Source organism: Anopheles cruzii, chromosome 3 (genome assembly GCF_943734635.1).
Source record: "Anopheles cruzii chromosome 3, idAnoCruzAS_RS32_06, whole genome shotgun sequence".
Classification (NCBI taxonomy): Eukaryota; Metazoa; Arthropoda; class Insecta; order Diptera; family Culicidae; genus Anopheles; species Anopheles cruzii.
Window position 1 is genome coordinate 19,368,500 of NC_069145.1, and position 27,774 is coordinate 19,396,273.

Below are 27,774 nucleotides of genomic sequence, written 5' to 3' on the forward strand. Positions count from 1 at the left end.
CTGGCGCCAGGCGCGGTCTTGGTGTGTGCACAAGACTCGGGCGGCCCTTTGATAAGCGTGCCTCGAAATGAGTGCACCGGCCGCTACGCGCCCATGGGACGGAAATAATAAATTTTAAAATAAAATTAGTCCTCTCGGTGAGCGACGCGATGTGGGCCAGACGGGGCCGGCGACAGCAGAAGACGCGTAGTAGAAGTAGGTGTGTGCCCCACTATGCAATCGGACGGAGCAATCAGATCGTGACCGAGCTGCAACGCAACGTGGCCGCCATCTACGACTAGCGTAGTCGATGGCGACACAATGGCACTGCTGCGGGTTTCCAGTTTGCCGCAGATTTTGGGCTGTTTTGGGATCCTTGAATCACTTCGCGGCTCGTTTACGGGTGTTTTCGTTACTTTATTATCATGTGTTACAGATCGCTGTGTTGTAGCGCTACAACGTAATATTTACACCTTAATCCTAGTACGTGGTTGGCCGCGTTCGTGTTTTGTGTTTTACCTTCATCTGTACTCTGATTTGGGTGGTAGTGCTACTATCCCAATGATCATCACATCATCATCATTATGACACGGGGATTGACGTCCGGGTTCCGGGTTTTGCTGTTTGAAGTTTGTACATTCTTCTTTTTCTTACATGCCTATCCGTTTGAAGCGATCTCAAGGTGTCTTAAGGACTTTGTCTCAGGCTGGCTCAGGACTCCTGGGTGTGTGTGTAGGTGGGCGGACTGTAGGTGGGCGGACCTCCGATGTCCGGACCAGACTGACTACTGACACTGACACGAACGGGTGAAAAGTTTGCACAGCAACGCTCCTTAGGATTATGTATCACTTATGCTCTAAGAACAACCTAACGCTAGTGAACGGAAGGACGGGGTGAGGGATTGGGAACTGGCGGGAACGGTTAGTCGTCGAGCAGCCACAACCGCGTCGGCAGGTTGGTGAAGGCGTCGTTCAAGAACTTCCGGAACAGCTTGCCGATGCTCTGGGAGGCCGCCGGTCTCATCTCTTGGATCAGTTCGTTCGCGTTCTGGTTGAGGAACTGGTTGATGGCCTCACCTACGGGATATTCGGGGAAATTCGTGTGAGTGCAAATGGCTGGACCGCCCGACCCACGGATGCTGGTCTTACCGAGAACATTCTGCGTGTTGACGTGATCCTTCACCTTGAAGCGCGCGTTCTTCATCGTGAAGTCGATCGTGATCTTGTCGATGGCCATGAACGTTTCGCCATCCCGCTCGACCGATTTGCCGTAGATCTTGGCGATGGCCGTGATGTCAGCTATGACGACGCGCGAACAATTTCATTAGTACGGATGCTCAAACTTCACCCAGCCCAGCGAAACTTACAAAATTCGGTCCAAAACTCGCCGTTCGAGCGCACCGGCAACAGCAGCACGTTTCCGATCACCTCATACTTGCCGCGGGACTCCACGCGCGGAATGCCGATGCTCATGTCGATTCGCAGCTTCTTCAGGTCACTGCGGACCTCCTTGATCGTGTAGTTGCCGGCACCGTGCGCCACAATGTCGGTGAACAGTGCCTTTATCCGCACGGCCCCGGCATTGTTCTCCATCGCCAGCTCCTCGATGCGCAGCGGTTCCAGGGCGGGCGTCTTGAGCTCGGGCAGTCCACGTGCCACGTACGGTTTGACGAAGTTCAGCGAGTTCCGGATGCATTTGTTGATTTCCGGGTCACTTCGCCGGCACGGCAGAATGTACGGAGCTGTACCGGGGAAGGAAAATAAACAAGAAATGTCAAACTCACAATCGAATCCCAACGTGTGCGCCCGCGCACTGCGGGTTGCATAACTATAGGCGGACACTTGGCCCGAAACGTTTCGGCCCCTGACAGGACAAAACTTGAGCAATCCGTTTGGACCGCTATCGGAGCGTAAAAGAAGATGTAAGTTCCGCTGGAGTAGTGATCGTTGCACAAACGGTCACTCCCCCCGCGCTGTTCAGTATTGCCAAACCGATCCACTCAACGATAGCGTTGATTAAAAGATCATGTCAAAAACGGTCGGCTTGATCCAGGTCATCGCGCGTTTCGTTCGGGCGCTAACGAAGCGTAAAGCGTCGCCAATTAATTCGTCAATGGATCCGTGACGTTCCGAGTGGCATCCGGGAGGTTGTGGCGCTACGGCTGTTTGATCGGTTTTCACACCACCTCACCTTGGCGTCAGTCAGTCAGACCGCAACTTCCATCGGATGGTAAGACTCGGCAACACGGATTGGATGATTGATGGTTTTGGGGCCTGCCGATGGGGAAATTCTCACTCACCCGGCGACCCTCCAACTGGGTTCCTGTACTCCTTTAAACAATGGCATGTTCTTAAAATAGCGTCTCATGCACGGGCCGTCCTGTGACAAATCATGACAGTCACCGGGCGTCACCACGCTTAATGCCGGGGGTTTCTCTAAGCCGGTCGTGTTGGAAGAGTGGATTGCGGCGATTTCCGTTGCAACATAAGCGTGCGCCGGGCATAACGAAAGTCTCAACTTTGCACGGCCCGACACGGGGTCTGCTGCGCTGCGCAGATAACGATCGCTGCAAGGTGAAGTGGGCTCTGAGCTCTGAGAGCGTGCCTGGCTGGCGTGGAGTGTATCTTTGCCAAATGTGATCATTGTGTGTGCGTGTGTTTGTGTGCTCCACAAGCGAAAGAAATGAAGAAATAACAAAACAAAAAAAACCGACGAACCGGGCCTCTCAATGGTCGAAAAAGGATACCGAATGGCAAACGACCTCCGAAAACAAAATAAATAAAATTATTGCAATGACGCGACCAGGCGCGCAGACAGCGCCGCCGCGCATATGCATCGCCTGGGTGCGTCGAGGCAATCGAACGGAGACTCCGAGGACACACTCTCAGGGGGTTCGTCGCTGTTGCAACCGATCGATTTTGGCAACTCAGACAGCTCGGCGTGAGTGTAGAGTCTTGTGTTTTGACGCGATTGATTGGCTTTTAGCGACGGTCAAATCAAAGAGTCCATCGCGTGGCCAGACCATGTCGTGTCGGGCTTTGCATAGCGAGAGGCAACCTTAACATTCCTGCTGGGTAATTTTGGAACACCAAACGGGTAAACTTCAGGAAGTAAAAGTTCTGAGTGGCATGTAATTAAACCACGGCGCTGGACTTGGCGGCAGTGAAAGAACGCGCCCCACAAACCAGTTCTGGTAATTGAGCGGTAGTAAAGCCGCAGGTAAATGCCGGTTCTGTACGCCAACATGTACAGGTTTATTAGCATTTTATGAATCGAACCAGCCATAGGAAGCGCCATAGTGGTGGAGATTATTCAGGACACTTCATGGTCCAGAGCCTCGGAGACCGGCTCTTCCTTCCTGCATTGCTTGTCATCGACACACAAAGTAGTGGCGTGTGCGCGAGTTGGGCTAACCTCAGCGACGTGTTGACAACGGCAGCTGCTAATCGAGAAACCTGTTCGCATTGGCGACACCATCGGGGGATGGTCACTCGAGCACACGCAATTGACGCTGGCCAGCCAGCCAGCATCCAGCAGCAGCACCGGTACGAAGAAACGGTCCGAGAACATTCAAGAGCATCTTGCACGGGGCCGGCCATCCGTTGCGTTGGTCAAGGGTTCGCAACCGGCGCACTAATCAACTCAACCGCTTGAGTACGCGACGAACGATGCCCAAAGTGTCTGGCCGGCGGGTACCGTGTGTGCCCTTGGTGCGGCGAGAATTTTGCAGAACAAAAACCGAATAGACTTCGGCGATGTCGGCGTCGCCTGCGCTCCGGGGGCTGGTGGCCAGTGACGAAAGACATCGTGCGCGGCAAGCGACGAAACCGATCCGTTGGACTTTTCTCGATCAAAGAGCGACACCATGCCCGGATCCGGTGGATGTCGCATGCACGGTCCGAAAACCCTTGGTCCTTGGTGGCTCCGTGGTGGTGGTAAGAACCTTAAACGTGTTGCGTACGGGCAGCAATTAAAAACAAACAACCGTTTCGCCATCACCGCGCAGCCGCCCGAGCCCGAGGCAATGGCGAGGTGAGCCCCCAAAAAAGACATTGGTCTACTCTCCCAGCGCCAGCGCAGAACGATTCTGAGGCAAGAATCTGAGCCGCACCGGTGTCTGTGTGCGCGATCACGGCGGCAAAGTGGGTCGTGGTAACTAGGGCCACCTTTTCTAGGAGGACAAATGCTTGGTAGGCTTGGTCAGCACAACAATAAAAGGTTGGGCTGGGGGGTTGGCAGTGTTGCAGTGGCTCATGGGAAACGCTCAGAAAGAAAAGGTTTCACCACCCCGAGGTGGGCGAGGTGGGAAAATTGTTTGTCATACAGTGTTCGGCCTTGCAAGGCGGCACCGGCCCAGCGCCGGTGAGGCAAGCCGAGGCTGCTTTGTTTTCGCCCGACGACAATCGTTGCACCCGCTTACGTTCTTGAACTGTTTAGCCCCTGTTTCGAGCGTTGCAAAACGGTGTTCAAATATCAAAAGTCGATCGCGTTGAAATATTTCACGGTATCTCAAAGCGTCATCAACGGGCGTTAGGGCGTGACATTCAAACGCAGTGAGCCAGGCGTTTGAAGTGCCGCCAGAAAGTCAAGAAGATTCGCTCATCGAACGGTCCCCCGTACGGGTGTTTCATCATTTTGGCGCGAAAGTGGTTCGAAAGCACCACAAACCCAACCAAAACTAGGCTGCGAAGGTAGGCAGGGTGGCGTGTCTTTCATCATCGGCGTCGGGGTCTACTTCTTCCGCCGCGATGACGGTGCGATGTTGGGCATCACCAGCGTGCGGTTCGATTGAATGATTCATTCAACAGTTGCTGCACATCACGGTGACGGCCGGTGGCCCCCTGGGTGGACCTTTCATAAATCTGCCCCGGCCCGGGCTCTGCCAACTTCCTGCCAACTCGGTATCGCTCTCACTCTCGCTCTGTCTCTGTCGGAGCTCTTTCTTCGGAGGCGCCGCGCGCGGACCGTGCCGTGACACAGTTTGCACCTTGAAGAGATCGGGTGCCTGTGGGGTGGTGCCCGTGGGTCCGTTTCATAACACGCGCGCGCGCGCAGTGGCATTATCACCGCCGTGGCCACGAAATCGCTAATGAGCGACCGAGCCACCCCGGCGGCCGGACACAACACAACACACACTTGGAGGTCACTCCTTGGAGGCCCCCGAAAGGCAAACAGCATATTAAAACGCGCGGACCCTGGACTCGACTCTGCTCTGCACCCCTTTTGTTCTGCCCGGATTACTTTTGGCATGGCACGAGCCGAAAAAAATGGCCGCCACCAAAATAAACAATAGCCCGAAAGACGGCACGGTTCAAGTTCAGCCGGCCCCCCGGGTGACGACATGCCGTGCGTTGTCGTGGGTTGTTAATTAAAACAAAGGACGTTGATCGTCACTTTCGCCGTGAGTGTGTTTGCATTGGTCAGCCCAAAAGCAGGAGGCAGAACAATGGCAGGAATCAACAAGCGGCAGCTCAGCGCGCTTCGTGAACTTGAAACACGGTTGCATAATCGGAGCGTATTTAGCACAATTCAGCCCCATCGTCATGATCGTCGTCCCAACACCATCCGAATTATCCGAAGGCAGATGATCGGCCGAGACGACGCTTTGGGGGGGATTTTTTTTACGATCAGCTGATGCGTGATCGTAGTACCGACCGCTTGCGCATGGAGTGAAAGAAAAGGTAACGACAGTTGCGCCCTGCGCCAGCGAGGCTAAAGAAACCGGGTTCGGGTCGCCCTGGGTGGGGGTCGCAGTGGGCTTCGCCCGAAGAGCTCGAATTCCTTCGGGCCTTGACGTCCACCGGGGGTACCATCCTGCCGCGCCGCGGTCTTGGGGCGATACAGCCTGAAAATGGGTCAGCGTGTCGACACGACGGCGACGGGTTGGAACTTATGCTCTCAACCCCCAGCCGTGCCAAAACGGGGCTTGCTGGCTTGCTGGTGACGGTCTGCAGATCAGGTTTCTTGCTTTCGCTCTCATGCGCAGCGCGTGCGCGCGCCCTCGGCGATGATGGACGAGATCGAGACGAAAGACTTCAACGACCGAACGACGAACCTCGTGTGAAGTGAGATAACAGCGCCGTACTCCGATTGCGGCCGATCACGATGGTTGGCAGTTCAATTTTCGAGGCCCAACCGAGACCAACGGACCTGTAAGTTGCGTTTCGAAAAATGCGACGACGCTAAAAGACGTTCCGAAAATCCTACAGGGCCACAGTCAGGCGCTCAGTATGAGCCCATCCCTGACGTAACGATCGCGCGGTTGATTGATCTAACGAATCACCGCGGTTTCGGCGATTGGTAGGAATGACGCCTGATGACATCCTGCTACCCTTCGTGGCGCTGGAAAGCAGAAGCGCGCACGCTTTTGGCGTAATGCAGCGCGCAGCGATTCGTCGGAACACTGCAACCGGCTTCAACAGGAAATGTGAGGTGCAACCCACCAAATAGGTGCCGTCGGTGGAATTATGGAAGGCTCGGGGTTTGTCGGATTGTTGGAGTCGTGGTTCCGCGTCGGGTCAAGCGAGGGGCCCTCGAATCGGACTGGGCACGGCGGAAAACGGCGAGTGCCACTTTCGCTACCGCTTCACGCAATCGGAGCGTGACCGGACCGATGTTTTGTTGTACGCTCATCGTAGCACCCGCGTATGCCCTTAAAACCGTACCAGGGCACCTTCGGTTAGGTGCTTCGATATCTTTCAAGATCATCGACCCTTTCATTAAGGGAGACTCGCATAAAATAAACAAACTACTGTGGGTGATGCCTTTGCCGAACGAGGATTTCGGGAGGTCCGCCAAGGCCCGCCATTGTATGTGTGCCTGAAGCAATCCACTGGCGCCCGAGCCCGGGATCACTTGCGTTGCCTAACCTTGGACGTCCGCGGCGTGCGTTCATAAGTCGCCGGTCAAGGTTTAAATAAATTAAAAATTTAAATTTACACCGTCCCCGTAAAAGGAACACAATCGTGCGCACAGGTGGTGCTGGTGGTGGCCGGGGCGGAACCACAAAAAACCATCAAAATACTTACGTCGCTCGTAGACCGTTGCGGCCGATGCGGCGGCCAGCACCACGAAGAGCAACCCGCTGACGGTCACCATCGTGGACTGCATCCTGAAGACGGCTGCGGCTGCGGCACGGCACGGCACGGACACTACACTGTTCGGGCGGGTCGGTCGCTACGGCGGAACGCGCGGTAGTGTCCTTCGTGTCCTGTCGGAGGCCGCCGGGCCGATCACTCGCTGGAGTCACGTGTTGGAGGAACTTTTTCAGCTTGGTCGCTAGCCAATGGTGCGGGTTTGGGGTTTGGGACACACTTAAACACACCCTACAGCTCCTGGTCAGCCTGAACACCGAAGGGGGATACACCGCGGATGGGGAAAGAGTAATAAAAAATGCTTTAGTATGGCCACAAACACAAACACACGTGTAATAAACGATAACGCGAGGCTATTAGCGTGTAAAGTCCGATAAAGTAACCGGCTGGATAGTTAGAACCGCAGCTCGGTCACCAATTGATTGCCCTCGAGCTCGGCATTCCTGGCCTTCCTTAATGTTAGCTAATGATAACCCTTGATCGCGGGCCGTCCTGACGTCCTTAGGCGCGCGCTAGAACCGCCGCTGGCCCGGGGCAGGGCGACCCGATGCGAAACATGACGCCATACGTTGGCGTTGCGATCGTTGATCGTTTCTCCCTGCTCGATCGGTAATCGAGAGATCGACGTGTCGTAATAATGCACCGTGCACGCTGTGGCCGGGAAGTGTTTGCCGCACTCGACGCTCGGAATGAGGAGGTGGACACTCCCATTGACGGCAGTGATACGTGCTAATGGGTCGAAGAACCAACAGTGGCCAACTTCTCGGCTCGGCTCATTTCTCGTTAACAATATTTACAGCCTGGCGCTGCGCTGGCGTGGTCCTCGCGAGCGCGGGTTGGGGTTGATGGGACAGTGAATTTGTGATTCACTTGACCGTCATTTCACATTGCGCCGCAGCTGGGCTTGCGCAAAAAATCGATTCAAAATCGGTCCCCATTTCGGGATCCTTTGAAGGTCGGTTCGAAGCGCGTTCGATTTGGGGAAAAACCGTCCACGGAATCGGTGGATTGACAAAGCCCCTATTTTATGACCCCCGTCGTAAAAACCTGATTCTCCGACTGATTCAAATCAACATCACACACACGGCTCGGGCCACTTCGTTGGCACACAGCATCTATCTATCTCTCCCCGCTTTTCCGACGCGCAGGGCCGGGCCAGCACTTTCGGTTTGACCCAGTTCTTTGTGTGCTGCGGTCCCATTGCGCACAGGAAAAACCGGCTTTTCTCGGAAAAGCGGCAACAATTACACCCAGCAAACCCTCGGCAAAATGGCACCGAAAACGAAATCCAGGAGCTTCGCGCTCTGCGGTGAACCATCACGATGCGTGTGTGTGGGTCTAGCTCGTTTGTGGCTCTGTGAAATTGAGAAGAAAGGTGGCAACCGTGGCGTGGGTAATTGAATTATATAACCGCCTGCGTCTGCGTGTTTATTATTCAATTTTGCATTTCGCATCCCGTTCCTTCTGCGACGGGACGGGACGGGGCGCGCACATGCTTGCGATGACGACACTGGACACACTGGTGACACACTGGCAACGGCACGGCATTCGGTTTCCACTTCGGTTTACGCATCTCCCACTTGGGCCCCTCCTCGTAGTGCAAGGATGCTGCCAGGGAGGTGTGTGTGTGTGTGCTGGTCGTGCTGGGCGTGCTCGACGCACACCACGTGCCGTTGGATAACATCCCAAGGCAACACGGGCTGGGGCCGAGGCAGCCCGAGAGTAACCTCGAGGCGGCAGAAACTTCACTCTCACGCCGCCACCGCCGCCGCCGCCGCTGTGGCGTAAATGGCACTGCTCGGTCGATTTTGGGACAGCTGGTTGGCCTGGCTGGCTGGCTGGCTGGCTGGCGGTCGACCTAGTCCTCCGCTCCGCAAGCGAGTTCTTTTTTTCTCCGTTTTACTCTTTTGGCCTCTCGGTTGCAGCATGCCGCCGCGACCGAGAGGATCGTGTGCATACTTTCGCGCGCCCCGACCGCGAGACGCCCGAGACGCGATCACCGCGATCATGGTTGGGTAGCCGTTTTTTTTTTCTTCGTTGTTTTGTTTTTGCACAATCTCTGTGTTTGGGGCAGGTTTTTCCCATCTCTCTCGCTCGCTCGATCGCGCTGTGCACAGTTCCCGATTTGAGGGGAGGCCCAACTGTGTTTTTGTGCGTTTGATTTTTCTTTTAGCAGGCTTTTCACATCTGCAACCGATTGTTAAGTGGTCCTTTGGGGTTTGGTCACTAATAAAAGTTAATGATCGGAGCTATCCGCTGGCACTGGTATCCTCTGGGAGTAGCGTCGGAGGAATCCCGAAGTTCGTAATCAAACACGTAATGTTTCGGCCGTTTCGGCTTCGAGACCTTTCGTCACCGAAATATTTCACTTTTGAAACCGAAAATCCACAAGGCCGAACGGGAAAGGGTCGTCATACAACCGCAACAACGCGCATTGGGGATTGGGAAGGAATTGCACACACGCACACACACACACACACACACACACGCTGGTTCACTAACCCCCCTATCATAGAACTCGATTCGAGTCCTCGAACGTTCATTCCGTTCATTTTGAGTTCATTTTGCTATAGCTTTCTCTTTCTGCCTTCTCTCTTGCTGTATTCTGCTTTCTCTCTTGTTGTGTTCACTCGAACGGTAAAATTTCCGTTCGAGATCCATAATAGGGGGGTAAGTGTCCGTCAGGTGGGGTTGAAAGGGGGGGAGGCAGAAATAATGGACGCACCGATACGCACCGCACAGCACCGAAGCAGCTTCGCACAACGAATGAAGGCGCCACATTTATCGCCGGCCACTTTTATACTTTTATAAGGCACGTGCTATTTTGTCTCACACTCGCGTACACTCTCACTCTCACCGGGCGCTCACGTTCGATTTCATTCGGCTCATTCTCACCCGTCCTGTTGCTGTTGGTAACGCACGTTACACTCTCTCTCTCTGTCGCCGTGAAACAATAGTAGGCGATCGCGGTCCTCGCTACTACCGATCGTAGTAAACAATGGGAGAGGGCCACTCACTCACCGCCACTCATCGTCGCTCACGAGAACCAAAGTCCGCAAAAAAATATCACTTTCATTCTCCTTACTAACCGGTTGCCGGTGATGTTCTTGTTGTGATCGAATGTGATCTTCGTTTGCAAACCATCTAATAGAAATTCAAATTCAGCTTCAACTGGAGAAATGGTCACCGAATGGGCGTGGGTCGAGTGACCGGGTTCGTGCCCTGTTCTAGCGCACAAGTTCTAGGTACGGGCGGGCGCGTTATGCGGATGCGACGCCCTCGATACCGGTTTTCTGGGTGCCATTTATCTCCCGCCCCACCCGGGGCGTATTCTGGACCGCTTCCGCGCTGGGTTGGCTTTAGTACGCTTCTGGTGCTAGTTTTGGTTTTAAATGGTTCGCAGAAGCATTACTACAATCGCCAGATCCGGGAATGCTCCATGGGGGGTTTAAGAGGCCGCCCTGCAGGAGATTGTGAACCGGCCGACCGACGGGTGAACGTCGATCCATGCCGACCAACCTTCGAGACGTTCCGAGAATATTCCGGCAGAGTTTCCGGCAGAATCATGAGCTTTCCGTGTGGCGACTTATCTGCGCAGAATAAGGCGATACGTTCCCTTTTTTAAAAGGGGAAACATTCAGTGATCGGTTCGTTGTTATATAGCAGTAAACAATGCCTTCTACGGGGGCAGCCAGATGAAGGTTGCGCACCTCACGCCTAAATGGGAGTGCAAATCTTCAAACTTTGTTTGTTTTCGCTACCGTTACAATACCTGCGCAGTGACTCACTTAACCCAATTGCCAGCACGTGCAGTATCCGGTCGTTGCTCCATTATGTAGCGATAGAAGAATAGCTAATTAAGCGGTCCGTAACGACCTTCCGAACAAGCCTTCATGGGAATGCTACCAGATATCATCGCCGAATGCGCCAACTGTAGGTGGCGCATTCGGTGACCGACCGCCGAATTTGCCGAGTCACGTCCGATCAGAGCCTAATTTGGTCTCGCTGCCGCCTATCGAGCAGCACATTAAGGTTGGCTCAAGGGGCGAATTCATAAGTCGTCTCCCACCGAACGCCGAATGTTGGACCGAGTGTTATCGGTTTCGGACTCAGCGATCCGAGCTGCCCGTCTGGAAGTTTGCCGGAAGTTCAATAAACGTAGTAGTGCGTTCGAGGACAACCGGATTCAATGGCACCGTGCGCCGGAACATGCTGGAAAACATGTTTTCGTGGCCGCTTCTGCCCGGAGTTGTCCTTCGCCACCAACGGAAAGGCTTGAGCAGGGTGGCCAAATACGACATTTCCACTGCGGTGACCTCTCATTTGCATTTCAAAGTGTTAACCGTAGCCGTATTTATGGGCTTGTTTAAGCAACATCAAACAATTGAGCTTCTACTTTTCAAAATCAATGCGCCACTGCGGTTATTACCATAAAATGTGTCACGTATGGTTTCAGGAAAAAATGTCAATATAAGCCAGACGAAGCTTATGAGTCTGTGCGAAACATGTTACAGTTGCTAATAATGGTTTTAATTTCGAACTGCGCTCGATCACAGGGACCTGATCAGGGGGTCACCATTATCAATTGTTGCAAGAAATAAGCAGGGCGGGCTTTCTTTGCGCCGTATTTGAGTCAAGGTGACGCCATTTAATTGCACACGATAACATCATAGAATAGATAATTGGTTCACCGGCGCAGAGCCGATTACTGTCGCCCTTCGAATAAATGGTGCGTTTCAAACATTATCAGACCACGATCGGACACGCGATGAACGAAGCGGGACAAACCAGATGGATTTATGCGCTAGATATGTATGTTTGAGCGCCGGTCGGGCTAGTAATGGGCCATGTTTCATTCAATCCCGTTACACTAAGCCCTTTGTCAGGGCACGAGTGTTTCACGCAATCAGTCGTAGAGTTGCTAAGTGCCAAGATTGTGTGGAATTGAAATGTTCAATCTAAAGTTCTGCACCGCAAATAGTTACGCTAAAACCCTAAACAAATTTAGCCCATTTCCCGATGGTGATGTGTTGTTCTATTTCAATCTCCTTCTGCAGAGCGTCCCATTCTTCGGTGGCGGTGTGTTAGAAGACATCTCCGGCTCCACCTTCGTGACGCAAGTTGTCGGGGAATCGTATGAGGGATCGAATTTATTAACCGCGTCTTTTTTACACAGTCACTGGTTTGGGATATTATCAGCGAGCGAACGAACACGTATCCGGAGGCACCTGGGTTGGTGGTTTATGCTAATCAGTGAGTCTTGTTTTATTTATGCCCAAAATTCGAGAACCCGAAAGAGGTTTTCGTGTTCGGCTTCATTCGGGCGAATCTTTTCCAAGTAGGCCTTTTTTTAATTAACGCCATAGATTGCTGTTAGTGTAGACTCAGTAAAGCGTTTCGAATGACACTCTGTTCCCATAGCACAGTGGAACACAATTAAGGAGGATGTAGTAATCATCACGTGGTAATCGTTGCACCTTCGGTAGCTCAACCGCGATTTCCACACGGCCCACGGTGGTGTCGATCAAGGCGTTCCCACAAATCCCCGCCATCAGCTCAGCTGGATGGCCCTCTCGTTCACTCGCTCCAACCGTTCGTTCTCTCTCTCTCTCTCTCTGTTTCAATTCAATCCAAAAACGAAATCGAGCACGCCGATGGATTGCTGGTCAATTGTTTGCCACCCAAACATTCCCAGGGCAAATGGGAAATTTTAAATTTAGTTTATTTTCCTAACCGCCGCGGCGTGTTGCGTTACTTTGTGTGGCACTGTGTGGTTTAGAGGTTACGACGGTTCATTATGTCGTGCCATTCTGTTCAGTCGAGTTCTTCAGTGCAAATAACCGTTTTTTTGTCGACTGCTTGCCAAAACCGACCTCCGACACCCCCGGGAAGCCGAACTAACCGGATGTTTCTTGAGTGGGTTTCATCGAGCGCCCTGAGCGCTCAGCTCAGGAGATAATTCAAATCGGCCGAAAGGCCATCGACACGAAGACATTCATTTCAAATCGATAAATTAATATCGGCAGTGGAGAAACCGCTGGAAACGAACAGAAGAAAAAACGTCACCAAACCTGGCTCCATTTGCATGCCCTTGCACCATGGCCGTGGCGGCGCACCAGGGGCACCAAGGGGACGCACGAATTTGGTTGTATAAGCCTCCCGCGTCAAATGTCCGGTCCACCGGAACCGCATTTCGCCACCGAGGTCGTCCCGCTCCGCGAGCGCACTGATGAAAGCTTCACATTGTGATACCTATCCCATGCGTGCGCCTATGTTGTCATCGGCTCAGAATGGCGCGGCCACCCACCGGTGGCCGCTTAGCATGTTTTTGTTTCTTCAGCCCCGCCGAATACCGAATCCGAACGATCCGCACTGATAAAGGTGTGAAGGCTAACGCTGGATCGCTTGGCCGCCAAGGTTGGGCCAGCAGCCTCAGCCGCCGCAGCAGCAGCAACATTGCTGGCGTGTGTGATGCCCGTGGAATTGAAGTTAGCAACCCTTCACAATCAACCCGCCGGCGTTCGACGTTGGATTGGCAATCTGAAACGGATTGAAAAAACCGAAACCGCTCCATGAACGATGAAGGAAATTGAAAAAATGGTGGCAATATGATTACGAAAGAAACTGTTCAATGGGATGGGTGGTTAACAATGATAGGTTTTTTTTGTGGGATGGTTTTAGAATACAATCCGTTTGCGTGTGTGTCCTCTTTTTTATGAAAGTAGCGACTTCCGCATAGGAACAGGAAATGGCAATAAATAGTACACTAGAAGTAAGGTAACCGCAGTTTAGATTTTCAAAGTCAAAAGGCAGCCTTGGGGAAGATAACTGATGCAATTTGTTTGTTCGCTTACTCGTTTAAGGGATCATAATTCTAATTCCAGTAGGGACCGAAAATACTTGTATCATCCAAGTACAAGTAAGACTTACATGGCCAATCGAAGGTCTCCATCGGTGACTACACAGGTTAGATTTCAAAGGCGCACCAAAGTAATTTCAAAACAATGGCCACTGTGATCGTGTTTTTGAAATATTTCAATGACAATCAATAAGTTAAGCCCGCCATGGACCAGTCATAATACAATTTAACCAGTTAACATTTCTGCTATCAACATGTACTGATTTGCACTCCTTATAATTATGATTGTCATAATTGTAAAAAATAATTGCCTCCGCCACGAACGTGTTGGGGTGAGTTTTTTTTACCATAGCATTAAAAATACGATACTATTAATGTTATGTTCTCAAGATTGTAGGACTCTTGCTACTAGTTGCTAGAACCGTGACATAGACAAATGAAGACCCTTGAAGAAAACTGTGCGCTCATAATCTACCATCTAACACGATTGCAAGCATCATTAGATTTCCTCATTTCAATGACACGTCAACGTGACTTCCTTGTTCCGCTTTTCAATCACGGTTTTCTCGCCCCTGCTAGGAGCATGTTCCGCAGGTGCTCAGCCACACTGACCGTGTCCGTCCGAACAGGTGCATCTAAATCCTGATCCGGGGCCATGACTGGCATGCGAAAGCCGTTCCGAGTGCTGAAGCGCTGGCGACGATGGCGCTCACGATGTGCGCTTGACAATTGATTAACAACATGAATGGCGTTTGCCACGCACGATCGAGGATAAAGCAAAATTGAGAACGTTACAGTTTTTGCATAAACGCTTTGCATGCTTGAGCGATGTCGCTGTCGCATTGCGGCAAGATTCACGTATTCGGTTATCGGTCGGTCGGTGCCGATAAATTTATGGTCAAACAGAACGTGCGCAGGTCATCGCGCGGTGCAAATCAGCTAGAACAACCTTTGGGAATAATGATGCAACGTGCCGTCGGAATTCTCTCTAATTTTGCCATCCGAAAACATATTTTTATGATAATTGTTTGATTTAAAAGATTAAAACGAAATGGTTTTATAAAATTTGTCTAAAACAATGCAGTGTTGCAGTGCAGCCAGTGCCTCGATCATGGCGATCGAGCTCCACGCTTCGTAATGATATTCCCTTCGGTTGTAAATGATACCCATCGTAAGGCAGTGTAGTTAATGTGTTTCTTGCTAATGGAGGGGCGACCATTTCATGCCCATTTTTTTCGACGATGCCTCCATGGTCTCAGCGCAGGCAGTTTTACTCCGTGCAGGGCCGAAGGTGACGAAAGTCGTGGCTTGGTGACGTTTTCTAATTGTGTATTCGCCATCGCTGATCGATAAAGTTCAATGCCAAGCTTCGCCGACTCACTCGCCGAGAGGCGGGGCTTGCTCCTTCGCTGCGTCACGGGCCCACGGGCAACGGCTGAGGGCCAGGAGTTGCCAGGTGGACGGTTCGCGCAAAGTTCGCAGTGGGCATCTCTCTATATTTATGATGGGTGCATTACTTCATTCATCACTCGCCCGTCGTCCTTGAGTGCGGGTTGAAATATTGTTTACGAGAGATCGATATTTTTAGCTCAACGAACGTGGCATCGGGTCGGGTGGTGCAACACTTTAGCCAATTCCCCAATTAGCTGTCGAGAGGGCCGCGCGATTACTACAGTTTCTATAAGGATTATACTACTTTATGTCTGCCCCGCAGGCTTTCGTGGCGAGAGTCTGGCGTATTTTTTCTCATGCCGCAACATTCCCGACGATGGTTTATTTAGGCAAAAGCTGGCCGCGCTGGCCGGTCGGTAGGCAAATGTTTGGTTTCCTGCCGACGGGCGCGCAAACAACAGCGCACAACAAATCCTCAAGTGAAGTGCTTTGCGCGGTGAAGCCGTGGCGCGTGTGCTGACGAAACACCTGACACACCCCGCCGGTCAGCCGGCGGGTAAAGTGCTGACCGCAGAGGAACCCATTCCGGTACGGTTCGGTTGTCCTTCAACGGTTGGCGGCTCGGAACCGGGCATCGCCGGGTTTCAAGGTGGGGAGTCCGTCGCGTTCTCGCCAGCCAGCAAACATTGTTTCCCGACTGGTGTTCATGTTTTTCGATTATATTCGTTGCGGCGTCAAACGAGGAATCTATGCTATGTCAAAAAGGATCAATTCGTGGTACCAGTAGTGTGGAAGTTATTCAAGTTATGAATCGAATCATATGACAGTTAAATCAAAACGAGCAACTGCAAAAAGAACTAGCAAGTGCCTGTGCGCCTGCAGCTATGCAATCCGTACGTCGGCAGGGTTGTAGTTTGAAGGTATAATTCAAATTAATCTGTATAAACGGTTACCAACCGTTTCGTAAACGCGATTCATTTCAAGAGGTAATTTTCTTTCGATCAAGATCAGCACAGAACGTGGTTCGAAGCATTATGAGTTTCGCTTAATACATTAACAAATTCCGTTGCTGAAATATGCAAACAAAACAAATGGCCGTGAGTAAGAACATGAATTCGTGAAGGGCAAGTCGTAGGATGTACTCATTACTAAACAGTTTATTAATCAACTTAATTATTAGTTATTGTTGAGTAATAGTGAAATATTGATAACTTATCAGTCTCTTACCATGAAAAATACGTTACCATGAAATTAGAGAGATTTCCGTAAAGGGTTTTTAAATTGTTTTAATTATTTAATTGATAACGAGTGGCTGTTAGTTTTCAGAAGATAATTTATTTCTCCTTTCGTATGTACACCAGTTTAATCCTATGCTTTTCTTGTCATGTGCAAACTATTTCCTAAAATCACTATCTTTGAACGTATCCAACACTTCCTACTCCACACACATCGGAGTCTTGGCCACCTTCACGGACCGACATCTTGGCGACCCGATTAACAGTTACTATTTACAATGCGTCCTTGCGTTCGGCGGAACGTCGAGCGAACGTGTCTGGTAGTCCTTTTCTCTTCAGGAGAGCCACAGCTTCAGTGGAAGCTTGTTAAACAGCTCGTTCCACAGCCCGGTGAAGATATCGGCCAGCCCGTACTCGAGGTCCGACCGCAGCTCGGCGATGACTTCGTTGGCGTTCTGGTTCAGGAACAGGTTGAGCGAGGCGCCCAGCACTTGATTCCCTTGGAACAGGTTATCCAGATGAATGCGCATTCCACCGACGAGGAAGGTCACTTTCATTTCGTCGATAAAAATGGCATCCTTTTCGAGCCAACGCGCCAGGGTGCGAGAAAGGAAAAAAGTGGTGGTGAATGGTGAATGGGGAAGACTGTGTAGGGTCCACTGGACATTCACTACATACCTCGGGAAGTGGCCGAACGGAGAACTTGGTGACGACCGCAGTCTTGACGTTCTTCAGTGTCATCGTCACGTCCCCATCGCCGACCAGTGGCAGAAGAAGGACGTTTCCCTTCAGATTGTACACGGCATCGATCCGCAGTTTGGGGATCTCCAGGTCGAAGCTAAGAGCCTTCTTGTCGAAGTCGAGCGACGCACGGCGCACTGTTGTGTTCGAGGGTCCCTTAATGCTGAGCTTCTTGAAGCCACCGCTTAGCGTCAGCCCACCGGATCCACGCGACACCTGGATCGATTCGATACGCAGCGGATCGAACGGCTGGACACCGATTTCCGGAATGCCTGCAGCGAGTGGATCAAGACGTTACGAGCGATTTCGGATTACACTTCAGTTCCATTACCTTTGGCTATGTAGGGGAATGTTCCTTCAAACATTCTCTTGAAGCAATCGTCCTCGTTGGGGTTCTTTCGGTGACACTGTCGCAGCCACTCAGCTGGAAATAATGATGAGCAAAAGACTTTTATCGTAAGATGACATAATGTGTGAGTAAATACAATAAATACAGAAAGAAAGAGTTTTTACTTCGTCTCCGTCCTGATACGCAACAAACCCGCAACGCGTCCGGATTATCAAATCGTATAAATGTGTCAATCGAAATTCAGCTGAAGTTCAAAATCATTCGCCCGGCGCCAGTTTTTTTCAATGGAACCACCGAACTATTACATCAACAACCGGGGTCCACCCCTCGAAGGCGATTTCCTCCTTTCGCTCGCGTTCACTTTCTCCAACCGGCGATGGTTTACTGACCGATAAATCTGCACACTCCGGCCGGTCGTCCGGTCTGGCGAAGGGGGCTCCTATGAGGAGCTACGCAATCGCCTGCGTCTACGCAGACATGCGAGATCGGCCCGTAAGACTGTACGACGACGATCGCGAAGATCGGGGCTAAATTGCCATCGATATGCGGTGTGCGGTGTCTGATGATACCCGCGATTCGCAGTAACCGCGGATCGCGTCTTGCATAATTCCACCGGCTGACTAGATTCAGTACGGCGATGAAAAAACGTTAAGTCGTACTCGACGTGTGCGCCGCGTAGTCAATGCGTGTCTTTGGCGTATGAATTACTGGTGGTTTGTTGGTGGTCCTGAGCTTAAGAATTCTTCGCACGAAGCCAGCTACTCAAATGACACTTTGTATGCCACTTGACGGGCTCACTTGGGTAGATTGGCGAAAATGGGCCCATTTCACACAGCCGTTCACCACGCCGTTCACCACAGCCGTTCATTTCACGTTCACCGAAGTTTTTGGCAGCCGCATGTGGCTAAAAGTTTCAATGTCAATCGCAAACATTAAAATTACGCAAATATTGTAAAGTTTTACGTATAGCAATAGTCCCGTTTTTGTGTTGAATACTTGTTTGTATTATTTTAGTAATTTAGAGAAGCAAAAATTTATAGTAAAACCGAACGACAATAAGTAATAAACAATGATTTATGAAAATAATAGTTAGAATGTGCTTTGGGAGTACATTGATTATTTCATTGACGATTCGAAGGTTCATTTACTGCATTACGGTGATTCGAAATTACATTAAATGCTGAAGTGGAAGACTTTAACTTTAACTTTGATGATAAATCAACTTTACTGGGCCAAAGGTTAGTGATAATATGAATAGAAAAATCAGGAACCATTCAAAGCATGTTCTTTAATATGTTATTTAATGAGCTAACTGGTGTACAGAGTATCGTAGAACGAAGAAGCTTTTGCCCTTTCAGGGAAGGGAACCTAATTAAATCCATCGCGTGCTACCCTTCTACTTACGCTTTTCTTTGTACTGCGGTGCATCCTTGTTGCGGATAGCGATTTCTTTTGCCTCGGCCAGCCGAGGAGCCGCCGACCAGAGCAAACAGATCGCCACAAGCACCGTCCCCGTGGCCGTGCGAACAATTGAGCGCGATCTGCAAAACCGTGTCACTGTGGGCACCCTTTGGACCGGGTGTCCTCGGCTAGAACCTTGCCGCCCATTCGCAGAACGCGCTGCCATTGTGAAGGTACGAAACCAAACTAGCACTATCCGTTGCACACGTTGCAGGTCCGTGTCTCGAGCAGCTTTTGCACACTTCGCACGCCTTTGCGTCAACGAACTGACTGGCTGCGAGCCGCAGGATGCAGGTTCTTTTTGTTCGCCGCACGCTCGCCGGCGAAACGGGCCCGGGTCTACGCTATGCTGCGTTTCGAAACGCGTCGAACCGCCGTCGTCCTGGTTTTGTAGCCACCCCCGGTTGCCACTCAACTTTTCCGCCTGGGGAGCGTCGGAACTAGCCTCTGTCACTACCGTCCGGTCGTTCGTTTCGTCACTGCGTGTGCCGCGGCTATGTGTGGCCCCGGTACGGCAGGTTTTCCGCAGCCACACTCTCGGTGCTGGTCGGGTCGGGTTTTCTTGCGAAACGGCGCGACACTCAAACGATGCAAACGAGCCAAGGCAGCTTCCCCACTAGGTCGGCACTAGCGTGGCAAGTGTGGCTCCTAGAATGTTCGACCGACTACCAAAACACAGAACATTATCTAGGCGATCTTGGCGAACTAACGACCGCTGCTACGCAGCGTCATGCGAAAACCGACAGACGACCGAGCGTGAGGGAGAGACTTCAACGGGAGTGTAAGCGACGAAGCTGACACGGGTTCGAACACTGGGGTCCGGGACACTCCGCGAAACTGGAACCGAACGTCTACTACGGCTGCTGGTTGGAAGTTGAATGAAAGTGAATTCTTCGGACACCACGAGGGCTGCCAAGCGATGGTCGTGGCCAATTTTCATTCGAGGGCGAGAGAGAGAGAGGGGAAGGGGGGGGGGGGGGGGGAGGCGGGCAAGGAAAGCGTCACGTCGAAGGCGTGAGCCATATGGTTACGATACCATACCTTCTTACGATTGTTTTTATTTACCATTTTGGTGCAGTTCGTTTCGCTCCGTCTCGGCTGTTTGGATCGCCGCTACTCTCGATGCTATCTGAAGTTGCCGCCGCCGCCGACACACTTAGCGCCCCGGATTTGGTGTTTCCCGAAACACCGGACCGAAGTATTGACGCATTTCATTGGACCAAAGTAAAAGTAGTTCCATGCCCGAACGGTGACGTTTATGGGAACCGAAAACCGAAACCGTAATCAATTAAGAGCTTGCGTGAAGTCCTTTCCTGTGTTAACGTTCCAGTGTTGGTTGTTGGTTAACAATTGCATCGCATTTTGTAGGGTTTTGTGTAACTATGCAGAATTCAAACTGATCTAGAATCGAGACGAATTCTTATGTTACTACAGGCGAGAGAACAATTTATTAAATAAATAATAATTCAGCATTCCGCTACCCCTGGGCGGAACATTTGTCGAGACGGGTGGCCGTTAGCTTCACAGCTTGCGCATTCCATTACATCGATGATCGCGTGCCACACCAGTCAGCCTTAATTAGACAAGCCACCAACCACCAGAAGAAAGCGAGTGGGACGCACCCGCAGTGCGTTGTGCAACCCGCGCGCGATCATAATTTGTTTCCTAGCTGAACGGGCGGCCGCGTTGTAACGGAGAGGCTCCCAAGGCTTCAGCTGTAAAAATATAACCGAAAATTAAATAGTTACTGCCTCCAAAAGCAGTAACATGCAATCACGGGCCCCGCCGGGGCGGCGCATCTTCGCACGCAACGAACAACAACAACAGACACCGACACATAGGACAGACGGTAAAAGGTATGCGCTGACCGGCTATGTGCTTCCTGATCAGTCGTTTATTTTCTTTTCTCCTCTCTTTGGCAGCACTAAAATGGCGCTGTGTGTGTGTGACAGGGTCAAACCTCCTGCTCGAGGGAGGGCGCCGTGGTATTACGACAGCCCCGAGCATAAGTATCATCTCGGAGCGATCGATCTCGGATGCTGTCCCGCCGACGGTGGGCTTTCTCCCTGCGACGGTGGAAGCTATCTTCTCGCCCTCTGGAAAATGGCTACCCGCCGGGTGATCGCAGAGCCATGTGTGCGGCACTTGGCTGCCGATAATGACGATAAGTGCTTACGAAACGTGTCGGGGCATGTTGATAACTGTGCTGCCTGTGCTGGTCCCCCGGCTGGCTGGCTGGCTGGGTGGGTGTTGCATAATTCTACGGCGTCTCATTGCAACCCATTTGGCACCCGATACGGGGTGGCGGACTTCGGTGAGCTTATGGTGGCTGGTTGCCGAAGAAGACGAACGGCGAGATTCCATTGCTGATCGATTAAAGCGCCAAGAAGGGCTTCTGTGTTTGCCACGCATAGAACAAATATTGATTACAAACAGGCGGTTTCTTTTATTTGTTGGACACGGAGAGCGTTTGGATTGTTTGAAAATATTTTTTTTTTTAAACCTTCTTACACATTGGGGCCCTTCTTAGTGAGTCAATTGGTTTTCTGTCTGCCATCGTAACACAAGAACTGTCCATTTGGGGCGGTTCCGCTCGAAGAACTGCAAACCACAAATTGTGCGTAAGCGAAATGCTCTTCTTACGCGGCATCTTACATAATCAGATAAGTGTTAAAGTCGGTGTAAGAAAGATTTAAGTTTGTTGGTGTGAAGCGGACCATGAACAAACTATTCTGTACTTAATATTAATTGTTAAATGTTGGACTCGATGTTTCTTGTAAAACTTTCATTTGAAGATCGCTAAAGTGAAAATTGAATATAGTAAACACACATTGCCAGTAGAGTTTATTAAAGTTTTAGGATTAACCCTTGAATTTCCGTTAAATTGTTCCACTAAATAAGATTCAAAATAAGTGTTCGTTGGAGAAACCGTTTCAAAGCTCATAGCAAAGCTTTATAGCATAGCTTGACGTATGAAAATTTAGTTTACTATAAAATCGCAACGAAGAGGCATAAATTGGAAAGCTCCAAAAGCTTTCGGTTAAAAGATTAACCGTATCGCGCGGACACGAATGTATTGAAAAAGGATTACATTGGGTTCTTAGGGCATCGGATTCAACGCTTAATTTAATCAACCCTATAACCCTTCGATAGCGCATCATATCAAGAACTTTTGAGCCGTGTAAAAGTCAACTTTTAGTGCTACGCTGCGTCCAAATGATTAAATCAAGTCCAATTAGCAATCAATAAAAAAACTACACAGTGTGATTGGGATACATTTTTATTCACCCTTTTTTCCAGCCACTGGGCACACGTTGACGATTTCCATTAAACATACTATGTACATCTATTTAACGATAAAAGTTCCCAAATTGCTTCGGATAACGGACAACCTGCTGGCGCAACTTGGAAAGCCATTCAGACAAGGCCCTTCACGTGTTCCAATGTCACACGCATGTCAATCTGCCGTTTTCTGAAGGAAATTGGTCTCACAATACGCATTGAAGCGGAACAAAGCAGGTGTAAGGTGCACGCATTACTAGCTAGTGTGTAACGAAAGGAAAAGTGCTGCAACAAAATAAAGCAAACCATCGGAAACGAGAGATGCGAATCGAAGCTAATCACAAACTATTGCCCCGAGCTGCAGCGTTGAAGTCGCCGCGTGAAGAGACAGAGATAGAAAGATAGAGAGCAAAAGAGAGTGAAAAAGAAGGTCTCAAGGGAAGAGGACTTCCTCCGGGAAGCGCTCTAGGATTTTGTTGCCCGTCCGCTTGAATATCCTCTGCAGGGCTTTTTCAATCAACGGAATCAGCTCGGTGCTCAGCAGATTGAAGTTCTGATTGATTGTCTCGTTGATGATTTCACCTGCAAAGAGGAAGCGTGTAATCGAACTTTCTCGTCCAATCGAGGGTAGTACTGTGTCTTACCGAGCACTCGGTCACCCCCGAATAGATTCTCAAGCTTGATACGTCCATCCGATACCTTGATCTTGATGTCCAGCTTCGCGAGCGACAGGTGATCCTTGCCGTTGATGCGCTTCCGATCGCCCTTGATCCGAACGCTGCCAATGCCTTGCGCTGTAGGTGAGGAACAACAAAATGTTACCTCTCATCTCTTTTCCGAGCCCTTCTGGAATACTCACTGAAGTTGCCGGTAAATTTGCCCGATCCCTTAACGGGCAGCAGCAGAATTCGTCCATCGACGATGTACCGACCCTCGACGTATAGATGCGGGAGTTCCAGCTCGAACGAGTAGATCTTGCCGTACTCCACCACCCTTCAGAGCGAAATGAAGAGTTATTAGGGCCATCAAAATATGTAATCGTTCCGGTGCTCGTTCGTTCCGGTGCTTACGTTAGCTTCTTCAGCTTGAAGTTGGACGGTCCGTAGGCCTTGATGTCCTTGGCGGAAATGCTCACTCCCTGGCCCGGTACACTCTCGGCCACGATCAAATCGCCCAGAAGGATGGGGTCGATCGAGGGAATGTCCAACTCGGGGATGCCTCGGGCCAGATACGGTCGCAGGGTTTCGATCGACTCCTTCATGCACTCCGTTAGCTTTGGGTCCTCCCGGTGGCAGACATGCAGGTACTCGGCTGCGTGGAACCGAATCGATCGTAAGTTAGTGACGCTCCAGACGCTCCCGAATCTCCCGAATACTCACGCAGATCTACTGCTCTGGAAGTCTTGAGTGCCACCAGCGCCACTAGTAACCAAGACAGACTAAGATTCTTCATTTTCAGACCACTGTAAGAAAGATAGGAAATCAATAAATATAGTTTAGTATGTTAATTTATTTGACGTTTAATTAAATTACAGTTTACACTTAAAATTCACCAAAAAGGTGCCCTCTGAGTTGAGGTACTAAATCATTGGTCGATATTTCTAACGGGGCCTGTTGTTTCGCTCGCCGGTTCGCCGTAGATGGGCGTCACTTTGAAATGGAGGTCACGGGCGAGCCAATTGTCGCTGCTGACTGCCGTTAACCCCTTGAAACGGCGCTTAACCTCTGCGCTCCTTTGCTCTCGCTCTTTCTTGCGTGTGCCCGCTCGGCGACTCCGCGGTAGAAGTCAACGGAGCGTGCACCCGAAGCGTGTAGGGCTCATTTTCTGCACGACCTCCACTGCAGCGCGCCGCGGCTGCCGATCATTAGACCAGGCTCTACGACCGTTATTAGCTAATGATGCTCCCCCGCAACGGGTCGTTGGGGCCGGTTTCGCGATGTTTAATTGTGGTAATTGTGGCGCTTGCTTTATCACTTGATACATCGTCACACACACACACACCGGTTTGGGTCCTTTCGTTTTGCGGTGGCGACGGCGGTGGCCATTGGAAAGCCATTTTCACTCTGTCCTGGGTCGCTGTAATTGGGCACCGCGCGGACACTTCTTGTGCGTCTAAAACTAAGGGCCGGTGTTAGAACGCCCGCCCATACAATCTGTGCCTTGACCGCGCCGTTCTGGCATGTAACGGTTGTTTCAGCCCGCACTGGGAGGATAATTGGCACCCCTCTTGGCGTTGGATTTGAGGGTCACTCAAGTAGAACAAAATATTCGAAAAAAATCGTAGAAAAAAGAGAGAGTGATCTGCGATGTGTTAGAAAGATAATTTGTGCCTCCGACACTTGTCAATCGTGCTCGGTGGCCAATCATTAATGACGGGCCAATCAAGTGCGAGAATGCAGCAGAAAGTTCAATCGAGTGCCATTCGCCAACCTGCCGTCCAACTTCGATAGGCCTCGAACTCCACGGAGACTTAGCGATTAAAGAAAGAACTGTTCATTACGAAGCAGTTCCGTATTGTTTCGAGCTGCTCGGGCAAAATCTATTTGCATAAACGAGCCGTGTTTGTGAGCCTCTGTTTGAACGGATCGAATATTTACCTTGCCCAAATCAACACGTGGCCGCGAATGTGGCCAACGAACTTTGGTCAGCCATAAAACTGGGGTCCATCCGGTATCGGTCGCTTTTTGAATTTCCATGCGAAAGAGCAAGAAGAGTATTTAAATGCCGGATTTCAGCGGACTGGAGTGAACTGGTTTCTCAAAAGAATTTCTTGTTTTGGGTCATAGCAGACAAGCATCCTTTCTAAGAACGGAACACGATAGGGTTAGAACGTGCGACACACACTAGTGACTCACTGTGTGCCGATGGCGACGAACCTGTTTGTTTTGGAGACGAACCATCGAACGCTAGAAACCGAAAGTTGGGTCACATGATCGAAATGGAGCGGTGGAGTGGAGAGCGGTGGCTTACTATAAACCGGTACTCCTACATTCGCAGTTCGGCCGGAATGCCAAGGTACGCCGGTACTTTCAACATCCCTGACCACTTCCTTGTGACGGCGCGTTTCCTACAGCCCAGCCCAGCATTTGCTTGTTAGGCTCTGTGCAATAAACGTTTGTTTTGAAACGAAAATATTTGACTTTTATAGATCGGTTCGTCGCCGGTGTTTTTGAGGCGCCGACCGATCGATCGATCAATCGTCCGCTTTATTGGTGCGGGGTGCCGCGGATGAGCCTCGTTGGTCGTGGCATTCGTCCACACCAGCCGAAAACCCCTCTACGGCAGGTATCCGAGGGACGGCGAGCAAAAGGTAATCAGCACTGACGGGCTTTTGGGGGATACCTTTCCAAACTGGCATCGCGGTCGGACACTGCAACCGGTTTTTGACCACTCGGCGCCACCGTCCGTCCGAGTGGCTCCCCGGTTGCCGATCGCGATCCTGAGGCCAGGCGGCTGTGGGCCGCGTATCAGCGAGGCAGCGAGGCTGATAAAGCGAAGGCGACCGAACGTGATGATAGCCGCTCGGGTAACGGGGGCCGATTGGCCTTGAAAATGGATTCGGCGTGGCGTTTTCGGTGGAGCCTCCTATTTTGAGCCAGAAAAAGGAAACCTGATACCCTCCGGTCTCCGGGCTGACCCTGAACATGCAGCTCTAGTGTCGCAGGATGATCTTGAATCGAGGTGACCCAATGAGCCAACTCGAGAGAGTTTAAGTGTCACTCCCTTTTTTTCCAACGTAAAAATGGTTTCCCAAACACAACAACCACCACTTCAGCGGGCGGCTCGTTGGCTAAGGACTACGAGAATCGATAACCAGTTTCTATCAACTGATGTCTGCCATCAGCGCGAACCGGCACGACCTCCAGAATTCCGCCAATCGCGCCGGGGATTAATGGACGAGCGGATGGTTTGGGTCACCGGGCGAGCGACACCGAAAATTACGGTGCCCGAAACAGATGACTGTCATTACGGCTCACGGGCAAAGCAGCTGCTTTCAAGGCGACCAACCGATTCGGTGGCATTCGCTGGAATGTCAACTAATAAAGCGATGGTGGCCGTATTGAGAGGCTGTGTGGGCGCTCATCGCTTTCGATCGGTACAAAAATAAAACAACCCGTCCCCGGTGCTCCGAGTACATGCGCCCGAATCTGTCGACGAACCTGGCGCTGGCGCAATCGCCTCAATAGCAGATTTACGAGCGAAGCGATATTCAATCCACGAGCCACCTCGCGCCTCCACCAAACTGTGGGCCCATCTTTCGAGGGTTTCCCAACCAAAAAAGACCCTTTCGTTAAACACGCACGCACACAGTGGTACAGTTGCACACCGTCACGCACGGAGTCAGAGTTCCAAGAATCGATCCGGCCGGTCCGGGGTTCGCAAAAACTTCATCACACCCGGTTTGCCTTGGAAGGTGCACCGTGCACGGTCGGGCCGCACTCTGGCGGGTGTTGGTGGTTTCGGGTGCAATCACCACCATCCGACACCCGACCGACGACGACGACGACCGCAACGAAAGATTCCTAACACCTAACTTCACCTCTGGTGGACCTGGCACCGAATTTCACAAAACGCACAACGCGCTAAAAATGGCAATCGGGTCAAAGCGATCTGCTCAGCGGTCGCTCTGTGATATCTGAGGCGGAGCGGCGAAGTAGAGGGTAGACAAAACGGCAACCGAACATTCACTCCTACCTTGTGTGTGTTGTGGCCGATGCTGAGGCGTGAGGAATGAGTTTTCTTGGTTTTGCGCAACTCGCGAAATCGACAGCGGTGCAACGGCAGCAAAGCAGATGAAAGCGATTCGCAGCACGATCGAGAGCGTCGAAGCAACTGAACGGCCTCACCAGCACTCACTCACCAGGATAGAACACTTCTCTGCCTCGCAGCTGCACCTGATCACTCGCGAAACGCTTCGACAGCACGCGCGGTGTCCACGGTGCGATTACAACTGCTTCGAACTGCTTCGTCGATCGTGTGCAATCGGAACACACTAATCACACCCGACTAAGACGGCAATCGGCCACTAAGCATGGGGGGGGTTGGGCGGAGACACAGAGAGAGAGAGACAGAGAGAGAGAGCGGTGCTTGACGACCTGCGCCTCTGTCTCAAACGAACCACTGATCGTTGGCACAACGTTCGGATTTCCTCAGCTCCGGCCGGATCAGCAGCATCTGCATCGGTACACCCTAGCGGTACACGTACCGAAACGAAAGGGATGGAAACGGTTGGCGCCAAGACGTTCGGACGCGCAGCTTGGTTCGCACAACCCTCGACGACGACGACGGAACCCTCGACTCGACTTTGTGTCCGAACCGCTCGGTGAGCTTTTTGCAAATGAAGCCTCAAAACGAAATGGTGAGAATTTCAAAAATCGACTG

The 27,774-nt window shown here is 51.2% G+C and overlaps 2 protein-coding genes across 3 annotated transcripts; both read right to left on the reverse strand.

Annotated features, from left to right (window-relative positions):
* Positions 1–385: 385 nt before the first annotated feature.
* Positions 386–9,831, reverse strand: LOC128271258 (protein takeout-like). 2 transcript variants are annotated; one of them, XM_053008708.1, is made up of 5 exons: positions 9,799–9,831; positions 7,008–7,322; positions 1,346–1,720; positions 1,128–1,277; positions 386–1,055 (listed from the first exon to the last, which is right to left on the reverse strand). In XM_053008708.1, the coding sequence occupies exons 2-5, from the start codon at positions 7,087–7,089 to the stop codon at positions 901–903; spliced, it is 762 nt and encodes a 253-aa protein (XP_052864668.1). In that variant the 5' UTR covers positions 7,090–7,322; positions 9,799–9,831; the 3' UTR covers positions 386–900. The 2 variants fall into 2 exon arrangements, with proteins under 2 accessions (XP_052864668.1, XP_052864667.1); XM_053008707.1 differs by having other exon boundaries at positions 9,809–9,830.
* Positions 9,832–16,810: 6,979 nt separating this feature from the next.
* Positions 16,811–27,664, reverse strand: LOC128270003 (uncharacterized). The gene is made up of 10 exons (XM_053007405.1): positions 27,088–27,664; positions 23,772–23,854; positions 23,463–23,703; positions 23,252–23,385; positions 23,037–23,186; positions 22,828–22,974; positions 19,054–19,206; positions 17,632–17,724; positions 17,238–17,572; positions 16,811–17,137 (listed from the first exon to the last, which is right to left on the reverse strand). Exons 2-10 carry the CDS (start codon positions 23,842–23,844, stop codon positions 16,895–16,897), a joined length of 1,569 nt encoding a protein of 522 aa, XP_052863365.1. The 5' UTR covers positions 23,845–23,854; positions 27,088–27,664; the 3' UTR covers positions 16,811–16,894.
* Positions 27,665–27,774: the final 110 nt, after the last annotated feature.

Excerpts from the sequence above, each read along its gene's own strand:
- LOC128271258 (XM_053008708.1), bottom strand. The coding sequence starts at position 7,089 with ATGCAGTCCACGATGGTGACCGTCAGCGGGTTGCTCTTCGTGGTGCTG. Across the intron at positions 1,278-1,345 it reads CGAGTTTTGGACCGAATTTT|CTGACATCACGGCCATCGCC; the intron begins GTAAGTTTCGCT and ends GCGTCGTCATAG. Across the intron at positions 1,056-1,127 it reads CAACACGCAGAATGTTCTCG|GTGAGGCCATCAACCAGTTC; the intron begins GTAAGACCAGCA and ends AATATCCCGTAG.
- LOC128270003 (XM_053007405.1), bottom strand. The coding sequence starts at position 23,844 with ATGAAGAATCTTAGTCTGTCTTGGTTACTAGTGGCGCTGGTGGCACTC. Across the intron at positions 22,975-23,036 it reads CGGGGGTGACCGAGTGCTCG|GTGAAATCATCAACGAGACA; the intron begins GTAAGACACAGT and ends TCCTCTTTGCAG. Across the intron at positions 19,207-22,827 it reads GGAGGAAGTCCTCTTCCCTT|TGACACGGTTTTGCAGATCG; the intron begins GAGACCTTCTTT and ends GGGTGCCCACAG.